Source organism: Channa argus, chromosome 9 (genome assembly GCF_033026475.1).
Source record: "Channa argus isolate prfri chromosome 9, Channa argus male v1.0, whole genome shotgun sequence".
NCBI lineage: Eukaryota > Metazoa > Chordata > Actinopteri > Anabantiformes > Channidae > Channa > Channa argus.
In genome coordinates, this window is record NC_090205.1 from 322,917 (window position 1) to 337,692 (window position 14,776).

The window sequence follows — 14,776 nt, forward strand, 5'->3', positions numbered from 1 at the left end:
CTTATCCAGTTCTTTGTCAAAACTACTAAACTAACAAGTACATTTGAGCTCAGAAGATAAAACTATTCGATTTCTCTGAATGTTCAGACTTTTGTCCATGTCTAAGGAAGGTAGAGAGTCCACTGGCAGTGCTTTAGGTGTCCTGTTCTTGTAGATGTGGGAAAGTCTGTAATTACACAAACACATCAGTGAATCAATGAAAAACAGTTTGAGCTCAGGTTAAAAATGTGTGACCAGTAAAATGTGAAACAGCTGTCTCTCTAGTGTGTCCTTCAAAGACACTGTCTCTAAATTAAACATTTAGACATCAGGGTTTGTGTTTTTTCATCTCAGGTTGCATCTATTGTAATGATAAATATCCTAACATGTCACTGAAACACTATTCACCACATTCTTTAAACACTTTCACACTGACACGAGTCGCTGCAAACACCACTTAACAAACTAAAAGCATATTTAAAAACACAGTCATGTTAAATTAAATCACCCGCTGAAAACTGAAGATACTGAAAGTATTAACCTCCTCCAGCACCTCTGGTCACATGTCGAAGTGTCCTTGAACAAGACACTTAACCCCAACGTAATTGCTCACGGTGAGTGTTGGCTACACCTGGTGTGGTGGGATTCAAACCCACAGCGTTTTGCATCTCAACCCACCGCTTTACCACTGAGTCACCAGGCCCTCAAAATACACCAAGAACGTGCCCTAAAACAAAAGTCATGCACATCAAAAAGCTTGCCCTTGTGTTACTTTATTTTTGAGCCTCTTTGTGGTGATTTAAGCATAGCAGTGGTTTTGCACCTCTGTGATGGTTTCATTGTTAATTTAGTGATAAAACTTAATGGAAAAAAGTGTGTTTCTGGAGAAAATCAGACTAAATTCAAACACAGGACCTGTGTACACAGGGTTTGTCGGTGTGTTGTAACGACTGGCTGGTTTTTGTGGAGGGGGGTGAGTGTGACTGACAGGGACAGCCTCTGCCTCCTTTTGGTCACCAGCTATTTAATGACTTTTGTCATTAAATAGCTGTCTTTAACACAGATAAGTTTCTTTTCTTCTTCACCTCCCTAACAAACCAAACCCTCTGCTGCCATTTTTTATTGAGCTGTGGGCAAAGAATCGATCAGAATCAGAGCTGGATCCACACTGAAGGGGGACTCACAGGGTGGAGGTTGCATAAATGGCTGCCATGTCCCATCATACCCCCCTGAGAGTCGCTCCCAGCCAATAGGGAGCATCTGTACAGTGATGATGCAGGTTGTCCCCCCGGTATAAAAACCTAAAGCACTGTCTGGGCCCTTCTGAGCAGTTGGAGCATTCCCAACCTCGCCTCGGGTGGAGGGATTGCGAGGAGGGAAAGCAAAACTACACGGCCTTACTGTGTAGTTTTGTTTTTATCAAGGGGGGGTATTTCGAGGCTCAACCATTCTCACCTTGGATTTTTGTGGAAAAACCTTTCTTGATAAGGAGACTAGTGAGACTCCTCTGGGCTCCTTCCCCTCAGAACAAGGCACTCTTGTGGAAACAAGTGAGTAACATTTGCCTGCAAGTCTGTGCTGACTTATGAGGTGGGGGGCACAGGTCGAACCAGGACCAGGGTTTTTTGGTGTTTTTGGTGTTACTTTGTGGTACAGTTGGAGGTGGCCACATACACATGAGAGAAGCTAAGAATAGCTGCTGATGGCATGAGAGTGGCCTGTCAGCTGGGAGCTGATGGCTTTTTAAGGGAATCAGCAGCAGGGCTATCAGTTCACCTCCAGCTATGTGCCACATGGTGACTGTCAATCAACCTGCACGGGGTCAGGATGGGCAGTTGTGGGGGGTTGGGGTATTTTTGGCCACTGCCAAATCTGTTGCTCAGATTCGGATCTGTAAATATCAGCATTTGTTCCGACAGGAGGATTTCTGGGTTAAATTGTGTTTATTGACTATGGATTGATCACATTGTGATCAGTGTCGATTTTGCTCCAGTGTTGACTTGAGAATCTGAGAAACTGGACGCCTTCGCCTCAAACCAGCTGACAGCAAAAAATAGCAGCTGTCCTGGTGAGGCGCTGAGGTTCAGAGCCCAGGAATAATCCAATAAACCTTCACAGCTTTTATCCATTTTCAGCCCAAACAACTCGACTGCTGTTTTACAAAGTTATAGTAAGAAAATAAGAACACAGGACTTAATATTCCATCAAAATGGTTTGACTAGATTATAAGGATCTGCTTGTTTTTTATATAGTAAATGATTCATGGCTATGAAAATAAAACTGACTTCAGTTTTTTTATTTATTTTATTTTGATGTGCGGCAGTATTTACTACGTCATAATTTTAATCACATAGGATTAAAGAAAAAGTCACGTTTAATAATTTTCATTAGTCATTAAAATAAAAACTTTATGAGCTCAGTGCTGCTTTTAATAAGCTGTTTTAAAATCAGCTGTTACATATGGTCATGTTACTTTAACACATATACAGATTTTTAGCAGTTTGACACTTCTTCATTTCAGATTGATAAAATTGGTACCCATTCGTGTCCTATGAACTTTTGCTATTTAAAGGTTCGTACCAGGTTTGACCTCAGATATGATGTAGTAACATATTTCTCAGGTCGCAAACTCAGATAAATGACAAAAGAAATGCAACAACAGGAATTTTCTAGTGATGTTCAAAAATGACATTTTACCAATATTTTACTGTAGTAAAAGTACAAATGTCTGCTGGGATTTACTAAGAGACTCAGATGGAAACCTGGTTGTGTCACTGATGTCCAATCAGTGAAGTCACAAGTTTTTTTCATCTATTAATGTCTTTTGTCAGAGAATTCCTGCTCAGTACCTGTTTGTGGTAGGTACAGTAGAACATGTTAAGACAAAATGCTCTTTGCATGAAGTGCAAAGTAGAAGTTCTAAGTCCAGGCTGCAGATAAGGACATTTTATGTTAATACTGCGCTGAACTCTGTAGATATAGTATTGCAATACGGGACTGTGTAACTCTAGCAGTGAAACAGCTGCTGGTCTCAGATCAGTCACTGACAGCTCATTAAAGTGAACTGGACCTTCACTGTTTGTCACATTAGAAAATTATTTTCAGGATTTTTGAGTTATTGACTTAATGAAATATCAGTGTTTAGAAAAGTTACAGATGCACTAAACTCTCTTTAGACACATTGTGTTGTCATATATACGCATCATCATCAATGTTGGAGCTGATTTTCTCACCTTGTGGATTGTGTACTTGGCGTCTCTTTTTCTGTGAAGCTTTTACTGCGCATAGTCGACAGATTTACACACTCAAAGCTTCGCGAACACTACAAAATGGTGAACTCACTGTGTAGAAATTCGGGACCCTGGCCCCAAAGGTGAGATGCAAACTTTTTAGCAGTATTGATTTAATATTCAAACTCCTGCCCTGATGTCAAATGTGTGTATAACAGTCAAACCAGTTTCTACATGATGATCATCAGTAATACTGGACACAGTTGATAACAACAGAATGTATGAATTAAATAAATGATGCAAAATAAATGTCAACACAGAGGATCTAACAGCATTTTATGTGATGCAGTGACATTTTAAAGTTTGCAAGACAAAAAATACAACACATCCTCCTCCATTAAAATGTTTTTGTAGAGACACAGTTCAGTATTTTCACACAGAAAGAGTACATAAAGTACATTGTTATGAATATGATTCAGTGTTTTTTATCCTGTCAGTATTATTATTGACGTCTCATCCAGATGTGTTAGACACACAAGTAAAATGAGGAAAATGGTTAATTCACTGGAAAAATAACAAACATAACAGCCATACATCTACCTGTGGATACTGAGAATTAACACGTTAGTGAATCTTTAGTAATGAATATTAAACTGAAGAACAGTTAGTGTGAATTCTGCACATTAAAGTCAGGATTTCAGAAAAGGAAAGAAAACAAGCAAACTTTAAGTTTGTAAAGAAAATGTCTTTATGAAATGTTTCTTCCTGTAGAAGCTGGAACCAGTGGTTTTCAGGTGGATGTGAACTGGCAAAGGGACAGAGTTTCAAGTCTCACAGCATTTGTCCTTTGTTTTTCTCGAACTTCTACAAAACGCTGATTAAAATCTACTTAAATTTCATACATCCCGCATCTCCATGTCCGTATCTATAGATGAATTTTGTCATCTGCCCAGTCCACTAAGGTCCAGATCGGCTCTCTGGGGAAGGCCATGTGGAGGCCAACAGTTTGTGTCGTGCAGTGTCTGCAGCTGTAGTGCAGTAAGTCCACATGTGCTGGAGAAGTAAATCTATCGCTCATTTATTTTTCTGACGCTGCCTGTGATGAGCTTACAAATACTGTTTTATTTGGCTATTCCACAACTAAGGAGCCTTGTCTCGCTGTCATGGTGTGTTCAAGGTGTTTTGCAGTGAACATGTGTGGTACGTGTCCATGTCCCCAGTTGTCATACAAATGGGAGCGTGTCTATGTCCCCTGTCTACATTTCCATTTCGTCATTTAGCACTTTTGTCTAAAGCGACTTACAAGTGAGGTACATGGTAGCAACATTCTAAGTCAAAGAGAAAACACCAAAGCAAAGTCCTATGAGAAAAGTGTTTACATTTCATGTCTCTGTTTCCGGTATGTGGAGAAGTGTGGTGGAAGTCTCCAGCAATGCAGATGCAGAAATATTCACCTTTAAAAGCCTTTAAACAACACTCAGCGTTCTGACCAATCAGAGAAGAGCAGTGGTTTCCGCTTCAATAGTGAGTTTATCAGTGTCCTATTTATATTAGGACTTATTCAGTCTGACATTAGTGCCTACTGTAGCTTTAAAGACTTCAAACATTTATAACATTAGGCCAAAAAAGATTTTATTATTAAACATTTTATTTAATTCAGTGCACTGTTGACCAATATTGACACTATTTTAATTTAGGTCTAAAACAATGAATTTTACCAACATTTTAAAATCATCAGTGGACTGTCTGAAGCTGCTTCCAACCAATGTGTTAAATTAGTTTTTACTAAAATGTTGTGAAATTTAGAAACTACTCATTAATAGGTTTCAGCCTGAGCTGCTATTTCAAAACATACTTTACAGCATTTATTTTAATATATTATTATCCACTTTTCAATAGAAAATTACAAAACATGGATAAATGAGGATGAGCAAATAATCATTATTACTAAAATAATCGATCAAATACAATCCATTGAAAAGCATATCAGAAAAGTAAAAAGACATTTGTAATAAAAAGACACCAGCTAAAAGAATTAGTTTGAATTAACATCATGTGTTATTAAATTATTATTATTTTAGGAGTGAACAGCTGTGAGTGCGCTCACTTTACTTCTGATAAAAATAAATCTGCTGCAGAGTCTAAATTTAACTCCGGGCTGGGGGGGTAGTGGGGTCGCACAAAAACCTGAGTCCATGTTTATTTGCAGATATTTTCCGAAATAAATAATTTGTTTGTTTCATGTTTTTTATGTCCTTTCTTTTGCCAGCTTTTCTTCTCTTCAGTTCTATTTAGTTATGTCTTTCCTTCTGGATCATATTTTCATTTCAAGTAGATTGTCTATTTGTTTTGTTCACGTTGTTCAATCGATAGTATTTATAATTCAGCTTTTTTAAATTGGAAATACAAATACATATATATATTTATGTTTCTTTGAACTTTTGAAGAACACAAAGATACAGATAATTAAAATTGATTTGATCTATTCAGTGAAAGGTTTTGATGATTTTTTTTTAAAAAATATTTTAGTATATTTCTAACTCCTCTGTTTGTGGAGCTTCTTAAACTGAAGCAAAGTTTTCTTCTTCTGCTGACTTTAACATGAGGCAGACCTCCAGCTGCTGCAACCCATCACCATCACCCTCTCCCTGACAACTCTCCCCTCACTCCACGACATTTATAGCCCTCCCTTGTGTCCTGTCATGTCACCTGTCACACGTCTGTGCAGAGTTTAAACTGCAGGAGACACTTCTTTGCAGCATTAAAGCCACTGAGAAACAATGGTGAAGGTCTTTTATGCCCATAATACTCCAACACACGAGTTGATGGGAACATTAGCTACTTGTGCTGCTTAAACTTTGCACAATGTCGTCTAACATTTGGCACAGTTTTTGCCCCTCATATATAAGCAATTGCTCAGTGACAGACATGATGGTCATTATTGTATTGTAGTAACTGGGAAAATTTCATAGTCACGTTTAGAAAACAGAGCTGATTCTGCAGTCACTACAGGAGAGGAAGTGATACAAAGGGCTCCAGACAAACTCAGATGATGGAAAACATGGTGAATCTGTCATATTTGTGTTCATTACTTCTATCAGCACAATGCCTTCATCATTATTCCAGTCTTCTCATCGTTGCATACAGCTGCTGGTTTTTTGCTTCACTGCAAATGACATTCAGTGGCATCATTATTACCACAGCAGAGAGATACAGTAAATAATTTTACTCCACGGTGCTATATTACTAATGCTGCTACTACACTACAGGACTACAGTATGTTTCCTCACAAGTATCTGTATCTCTGCCTAGTAAAGATGAATATTTTTTGCAGCTGCTCAGTTCACACCTGTTATTTATCTTTACTGAATCGTTCAAGGTTTCCTGTTTAAAACAGCAAACAACAGCTGTTTCCAAGATGGGGCAGCAAATGGCAAATATGTGAAAAGAAAACCTACTGTCAGTTGTTTTATGTAGCTGGAAGTGAGTCACATGGCTAAAGGTGAAGATTCTGCTTTTACAGGGCATTTGTCTGTGACTTTACAGTGCGTTACAGTACTGTCACAGTATATACCTAGATACTTTAACAGTCAGACATTTTATCAAATTACTGTGATCACAGCAATTTTTTTTTTTACATATTCTGCAAAATTACCATCCTAATACTATTCATTATTATTTAAGCTTGGAAACTGACTCTTCAGTTATAAAAAGGAGTTTATTACAGTGTGAGGGCAATAGGCTTCCAATTAAAAAACCTGTCAAACTGTATGGTCACACTGAAGAACTGGAGCAGTGGATTAAAAGTTAATTCATGGACCTCAGCACAAAAATGTGTTCAGTTTTCAGTTATTTGTGTCTAAATTCATATTTACATTTTTATTTAGTCATTTAACATATATTTGAAATCTGATTCTTTTTAAACATGAAGAGTTAAACTTTTAAGCTCTCGGGTTTGATACTCTTCTGCTAGTTTATCCTGCTGACTGTAAATTCTGGGAAAGGTTCTTTCATTATCTTTTTCTGAAAACCCAAAACCTGTTTTCTGTCCATCCTCTGAGATAAATCAGCATCTGCTGTGATCTAAATTGAACTCACCCAGATGAAAACTAACCTGCAGACTGAGAATAACCTTGTATTTCTTACTGTTGTTGTGTTGCAGGGTGCCGACCAACATGTCAACACAGGCGCCGACATTCACACAGCCGCTACAGAACGTTGTGGCACTAGAGGGTAGTGCTGCAACGTTTGAGGCTCAAGTTAGTGGTAAGATACACCTGATTTTTGTTAACAGATCTGTTGTTTTACTTCTTTTATTATCTTATGATCTTCAAATATCAACAGACATTTTTGATGGTATCTGGATAACAAGTATTCCATTAAATACCATTTAACTTCTGTAAATATATTTTTCAATAACTTGTTTTACTTAATTTTATGATCCATAAATGAAACCTCGTTCTGAGTGTTTCAACAAGTTACATTTCTTTCTCCTTAAAACTTGTCTATTGTCACATATTCAATACTAAAATTCACATTTTATTGTCAGATTTGTTAGTTTGGACATTTGGGGGTTTATTTACAACTTACATCTCATGTCATTTTATCTCACGTTTTAACTTTAAAAATAGGTAATGAAAATTTACATTTTACTTTGGACTATGTCCTAATTAAGTTTTAGCTGAGGACATCTGTCTGACAGTCTGGTTCATGTCTCATCTGCAGGTTCTCCAGTTCCTGAGGTGAGCTGGTTTCGTGATGGCCAGGTTCTCTCTGTTGCCGCTCTGCCCGGCGTTCAGATCTCGTTCAGCGATGGCCGCGCTGTTCTGAGGATCCCTGCTGTGACCGCCGCACACAGCGGAAGATTTTCTGTCAGAGCCACCAATGGTGCTGGACAAGCCACGAGCACCGCTGAACTCCTCGTTACAGGTGAGGACACAGGCAAACATTAATACTGATGAAGGCAATATTTTTCAGCTAAAAATGGATTTGTTTCATTCTACCATATCTACAACTTAATTAAATTTAAAATAATGTTCTTGTATTTGATGTATTTGCATTTAACCCATGCAACTTTAGCAGTAAAGCTTCATCAATGGCTATGCCTTTTTTTTCGTAGAATAATAATCTCAAGTTCATATCAAAATGTCAACAAAAATACTAAGCACCTTACAATTAGTGTAAAAAAAAAATACTTCCTTTGTCCAAAAGCTGTTTATAATTGTTACAACAGGCATAAATAAAATTAAAAAAAATATCAGCAAAAAACTTACTAACAAAATACACAAGAATGGGTCTAAGACACAGAATAGGCCTAAGAATGAGCCCTGAGGAATACATCAGAACACTAAAAAGAATAATCCATTCTGTAGGACTGTACTCTCCTGCAAAATCTGACTAATATCTGTTTTAGCAGATAGCAACATTTTAGCAAAGTCTGAATCTTAAAATCTATCAATGCTTCTCCCTGCAGCGGAGACGGCGCCTCCAAACTTCCTTCAGAGACTGCAGAGCTCCACAGTGAGACAGGGTAGCCAGGTAAGCCTGGATGTCCGAGTCACAGGTATCCCCACACCTGTGGTAAAGTTCTATAGAGAGGGAGCCGAGATCCAGAGCTCAGCTGACTTTAGGATCCTCAAGGAGGGAGACCTGTACAGTCTGCTGATTGCTGAAGCCTTCCCAGAGGATTCTGGGACATATTCTGTGACAGCCACCAACAGAAGTGGAAGAGCCACGTCCACGGCTGAACTTCTGGTTCAGGGTGAGGACCTTTTATCCTTCTGAAATTTTTTTTACTGTGTTGTATAAAGTAAATTACTTTGAGAACTGATGGAAGGAAGTGGTCTGTTTTTAGCCATGTCTGTGACATGTTCTCAAAGTTTAGCTTGGTTCAGCATACAGACATCCAAACTCTATAGTGTTCCCAGTTGTGGTCATGTCACTAGTGCTAATTTACATCTAAATGAAATATGTTTGTACCACACAAAATATTTTACCTGTGCTTTTTAAAGTTGTTTGTTTTGTTCTGTTTTTTTCTGTTAAATGGGATGAATGAAATTCATTTCTCACCTTTTTTGTGGGAGTCATTTAATTTATTGCCAATGACATAACCATTATTAAAAAATAGTTTTTATGAATTGCTACATTCATCTGTTGAGAAATACCATATATGCCACTGTTGTGTTACCATGAGATTTTTATACTTGGATAATGAGAAAATTGATGTGATTTTGTCCACGTCACTGAACAAAAGGTGTGTGTGTATGTGTGTTCAGGTGAAGAAGCTGTTCCAGCAAAGAAAACCAAGATCGTGATTCCACAGAAAACCCCTGGTGACAAGGTACAGAAGTATAGAAACACTAAATGTCAAATACATTTTCCCGCAGGCCGTCGTCATGTCATTTTCTCACATTGCTTGTTGTGATTTCATCTGTTTATATCAGATTTGTAACATTAAAAACAATATTCATTCATCCTATTTATTCATACATCACGTGATCTGAGTGACAAATTGAAATTCATGTCATTTTGTTTTTCAATAACTTTTTTTTTATTTAAATTTTTGCAAATTTAAATTTGCAGGTGGCTGAGCCAACTCAGCCTCTGGCTCATAAGACTCCACCCAGAATCCCTCCCAAACCTACGTCCAAGTCCCCAACCCAGCCCTCACTGGTTTCTAGGGTGACTGCAGGACGCCAACAGTCGCCATCACCTGTCAGACACGTGAAGGCACCCACTCCCACACCTGTCAGGTTGGTGGAGATTTTCTGAAACAAAATTTTATTGATGAGCAAATGTTATATTAAAAAGATAATAATACAATACTAATTGGTACATAAAGCGCAGATGCTCTTGAGCTGTCAGGTGAATCATTGTACTTGAGATTTTTTATGCAGCATATTGTTTAACCTTTTAGTAGTTGCTGTGGCAATGGCTCAAAAAACACAGAGGAACACAGGACAAACACAACGAATAAAGATTGTGTTGTGTTTTGCATCTCAACGCCATTGCATGTACTAGCTCTTATTGGAGAATTTGCAGACAAACTTAGGTTAAAGGTAGAGCTGCTGTAAACTGAGTAGGGATGGCTTCTACTTCTGTGGACTCCCCATCTCCACCCTGTCTCCCCCATCAGACCAGACAAGTCCCCCATCACCACACGGAAGCCGGTGTCTGCTGGTGACGTCCTGCCGCCCTGGAAGCGAGGAGATGAGACCAGTGACCAGGAGCAGCCAGTCCCTGGTGTCAAAGAGGTAGGAGGGGCTGCTAAGGGGGAGGGGGGTCTGTAATGCCATCTGGTGGTCAATGATACCAAGGAGCACATTTAAACACGTTAAAGAATTCTTGTAGTGTTCTCTGAAAATAACCTGTTTTAAATGTGACTAACTAATGTTCAGCCTCCGTTCAGTGTCTGGGTTCACTCTTAAGGGAACGTTCACTGTTTCTCCAACACACTTAATTTTAAGGTTGTTTTCACAATAATCTCCATATACAATTATTTAACAGTATACAAACCACATCAGTGCAAGGTGAAAAAATAAAACCAACAGCTGTTTAAAATGCTATGACTTGGAAGTCACGTTTAATCGTCTGTAACATTCAAATGTTCATTAAATCATTAAAATGCTTAAAAACTAAAGGATGTTACCTTAAATGGTTTTAAGTGAATTCCAGTTCTAAGAGACAAGCATCACTGGTCTGTGGTTTCATCAAAAAAACCTGTGACCCTCTGTTACATGGAAATAGGCGACTGGGGTCACTGTGGCGCAGGAAGGTAGAGTGGTTGTCCTCCAATCTCACAGTTGTTGGTTCAATCCCTGGCTCCTCAGTCACATGTCAAAGTGTCCTTTAGAAAGACACTGAACCCCAACTTAGTTGCTCCCGGTGAGTGCTGGCCCCCATCGGTGTATGAGTGTGTGTGTGATTGTGAGTGCGAATAGGTGAATAAGAAGCAGTGTAAAGCACTTTGAGTGCCAATAGGTAGAAAAGTGCTATATAAGTGCAGACCATTTACCAAATACATTCCACATTTTCCAAAGCAGATATCAGTGTTGGGACCAAGGCTTCTGGTTCAAAGGATGAAAAAGGGAAACTGAACTTTAAGTCATCAAAAATCCTCCCGTCTTGTGATTCTTCCATTCTTCTCATGTCACCGTGAATGTTTTTTCGACCATGACAATGCTCTTTGTTTGAGGCTTTCCTTCACTTGTATGAATCTCTTATAAGATTCATAACAGCCATACAAGCACCAACCTTCTGAATCATCTGGATCACCTAATGATGCATGTTCTACACAGAACGGCAGAAGCTGGGACGAGGTTTTAAGCTAGAAAGCACTGACATGTGGTGGTAGCTTCCACCATTCAGATTCAGACTCGTGGTTTTATTAACAAAAGTGTTTGTGATATCGAATGCGCATCGATTGAAAATAAGTACGAGGCTCTGGACAATTGTGTGGAGACGTGTTTCAGTCCATTGTTCATGTGTGAAGCTGTGACTTCAGTCTTTTGCCTCAAAGACTTGTCACTTGTTTCCAGTGATGAGAATGTCCGCCCTACTCCAACTGAAGAAAAATTCTGATTTTGTGACCCTAATGTACCTTAATGTACCCTGACTCTGCCATGCATACCCTAATGTAAAAACAGAAAGTCAAAGAAGTGAACCTAGATCTTACCCAAGATCCAGATCCAGTAAACATGTGGGATTCTGAGGAGCACCTCTCTTAATCCGTCACCAGTGGATGTCTCGCGGTTGCTCTGTAATCTTTTTGTCCACTTTCACCACCTCCTTTTGCGCTTTGTTGCCACATTTTTTTGTTTTTTTTTCTTCATCACAGAACATGTTCATATATAGAATATTACTTCTTCTCATAACTTAAGTGCTGACTTTCTTTTAATTCTGTGTTTTACTATTTTACAGAGACCAGCAGCAGAATATACATCACCTTTCCTTGAGACACTTTTTTAAATGAACCCCTTTAAAATGCCTGTACATATTGTCTATGCCAGACCCAGACATCAGTCAGGATGGGGTTAACTTACATCAGCGTAGCAATTAGAAATGGTGAAACAACTAGCTAGCTAATTTAAAACCACCTCCACCATTATTTTTACTATTTCCTGTTGACTTGTTTAAAAGTATGCACTGGATGGTTCCATACAGGATATCATACTAACGGTCTGAGGCTAGAGTTGAGAATATATCCATATTTCTTCATCCTTTCATGTTGCTTGTGTCTCCAGGCTGTGGGAGGGAAAAGAGCAGAGGCAGTGGCCACAGTAATGGCTGCCGTTGACTTGGCTCGTGTCCTTCAACCTGTGCATGTCGAGGGCGGTCGATTTGAGGACGAGGTGGAGGAGGGCGTTGGGGTTGGGTTAGGCCAGCAGGCCACTGCTACCGTGGCTGTCGATCAACAGTATCAAGCTGGCTGGATGATAACACGAATGCAGGCTGGCCAAGTGCTTACTACTGCTCAGGAGATTACACCAACCCTGCCATTGCCTCAGGTTAGATAGACCTCCAGTGCCTAAATACCAAGAGATTTGAGCCTAAAATCCTGTATTCAGGTATCCACTGTTTGTAAAGAGACAATAACAACTCTCCAGTTTCCTGGTGGTCATAAACTATTGTAAAATAAATTTAGAATAATATCACCATAACTGGAATTAAAGTTATTTGCCAGTGCTTTAACTGGCACTACCCAGATAAAAACCTGAAAGTACAAATGAGAAAGGACAAATCTCTTGATAACCATGTAATTAATGTATTGTAGAAAACATTTATACTGTATATACACGTAATGTCCAGCTCTTAAAACCTTCCTCGAGGGTTTAATGCTCTTGTGAACTCTGTTGGTTACTCCAGATTCAGAGAGCGACTGAAATATCTTCCCATGTGGACACTGGTCTCGCTCCATCTACACATTTCACAGTTTCTAAAGTTTCTGTCCCAAAACCTGAGTCTAGCTCTGAGGTAAGAACAGGCAACATCAGGCAAGCAGTAGAAAATGATGGACATTTTAAAGGAAACCACAAAACTCTAAACTGAAAATGTTGACTACAATTGTTTTAGTCAGTAATGCAGCCTCTTTAATGAGAGCTCCATCTCAGCCTTTCAGCCAAATTAACCTTAACCCTAGTGGCCACGACAGGTAAACCCTTCTATGGTCCAAAAAGCAAACTAGCGACAACTAACGACAAGTCTGTTGATAGGACATGTCCTACTACAGATAAGTTTAGTTGTCACTTTACTGACTGGGAATCATGTTTAAGTCTGGCATCCAGCTCTTATAATACATCCATGTTGTACCTGAGTGAGTTGCTTTCCTAAATATAAACGTCCATTTCCCCAAACCCAATAATGATCAGGACAAATGCAGTTATTTTAGCTGAAACTGAAACATAAAAAACATTATCATAAAACACTGTAAAGTTTGCTCTATATAGGTATGTGTAAAGCCTAGTTTGTTGCTGGGTAGCAGCATTTGGAGCTTGAATGAAGAGAAACCAGCACACTATTTATTCTCCTCCTTACAATTTAGCACCTGTTTTCAGTTTTGAAAAACAAATTTAAAAAGAACCCCACAGTTTTTTTTAATCCTGAACATTCTACTGCCCGACTATGGGGTTTAGTGAATAGTTATTTGGTTTCTCCTGCTTGCCTGTAATGCAAAAATGTAGTGAACAGAGTAGAAGTGTTGAAATATTTCTAAAATAAAATTAAACCTTTAATGCAGTAGCCTCCTATTAATCCATTAGCTTTCTCTACCTGGCATAGTGTTAGTAAAATTAACGCTCTGTAGATCCCCCCTGTGCTGTGGTATAACAAAAACTTTTAAATCCAACATATTTCCTTGATGATGGTGTGGCTGTTCCTCCTCTTTGGGTCGGTCAGGTTTCCATCGCCGGCTCGGCTATGGCCACTCTGCAAAAAGAGTTTTCCTCATCCTGTGCCATCCCTAGAAAGATCATCAAACCAGTCAAGTCTCCTAGTCCATCTCGTAGAGCAGCAGAGACCAGAGTGACACCACAGACCATTCCTCCACCATTTAAAGACTTGACTGAAACATATCAGAGTCGTTTTGGTGCTGAGTTACAGACCGGAGTGGTGTACTTGAGTGGCATGGAGAGAATATATGAGGACTGGGGAGCTAAGGTTTGTAAAGAAATTTAGTGGGCTGGAAATGAACAGGACAAGAAAACCTGATAAGTTGATCAAGTTCAACTTCTGTATACTAAAGGATAATATCTGTTTTTGTCCATTGAAGATTTTGGTCAAGAGCGAAATACCTGAACAAATCTGTTCATGAACATGTGAAATGTTTTATGTTACCCAGAGGATGATGATTCCCAATATTTTCAGTGAACCATTATTTTCATTATAGTTTCACCAACTGCCAAAATTACACTTTTTAGGCAAAACTTAAGGAATCCAAGTATTATATTATTTAAGTATTATAGTATCCAACTTTCTACTGCCCAGTGTTTGAACTATTTGGATTTCAGCTACCCTCATAATAAGACTCTTAAAAATCTGTTTGTATATTGTTTGATATAATGAACATTTGA

At 38.7% G+C, this 14,776-nt stretch overlaps 1 protein-coding gene across 1 annotated transcript in view; it reads left to right on the forward strand.

Annotated features, from left to right (window-relative positions):
* The first annotated feature begins 1,315 nt into the window (after positions 1-1,315).
* Positions 1,316-14,776, forward strand: part of LOC137133295 (titin-like) — a 189,449-nt gene continuing 175,988 nt past the window's right edge. The window contains 10 exon segments of the mRNA XM_067516775.1: positions 1,316-1,529; positions 7,372-7,475; positions 7,935-8,138; positions 8,683-8,970; positions 9,485-9,549; positions 9,792-9,961; positions 10,345-10,462; positions 12,452-12,715; positions 13,074-13,181; positions 14,103-14,363. Coding sequence (XP_067372876.1) covers positions 7,385-7,475; positions 7,935-8,138; positions 8,683-8,970; positions 9,485-9,549; positions 9,792-9,961; positions 10,345-10,462; positions 12,452-12,715; positions 13,074-13,181; positions 14,103-14,363 — 1,569 coding nt within the window. The 5' untranslated portion in view covers positions 1,316-1,529; positions 7,372-7,384.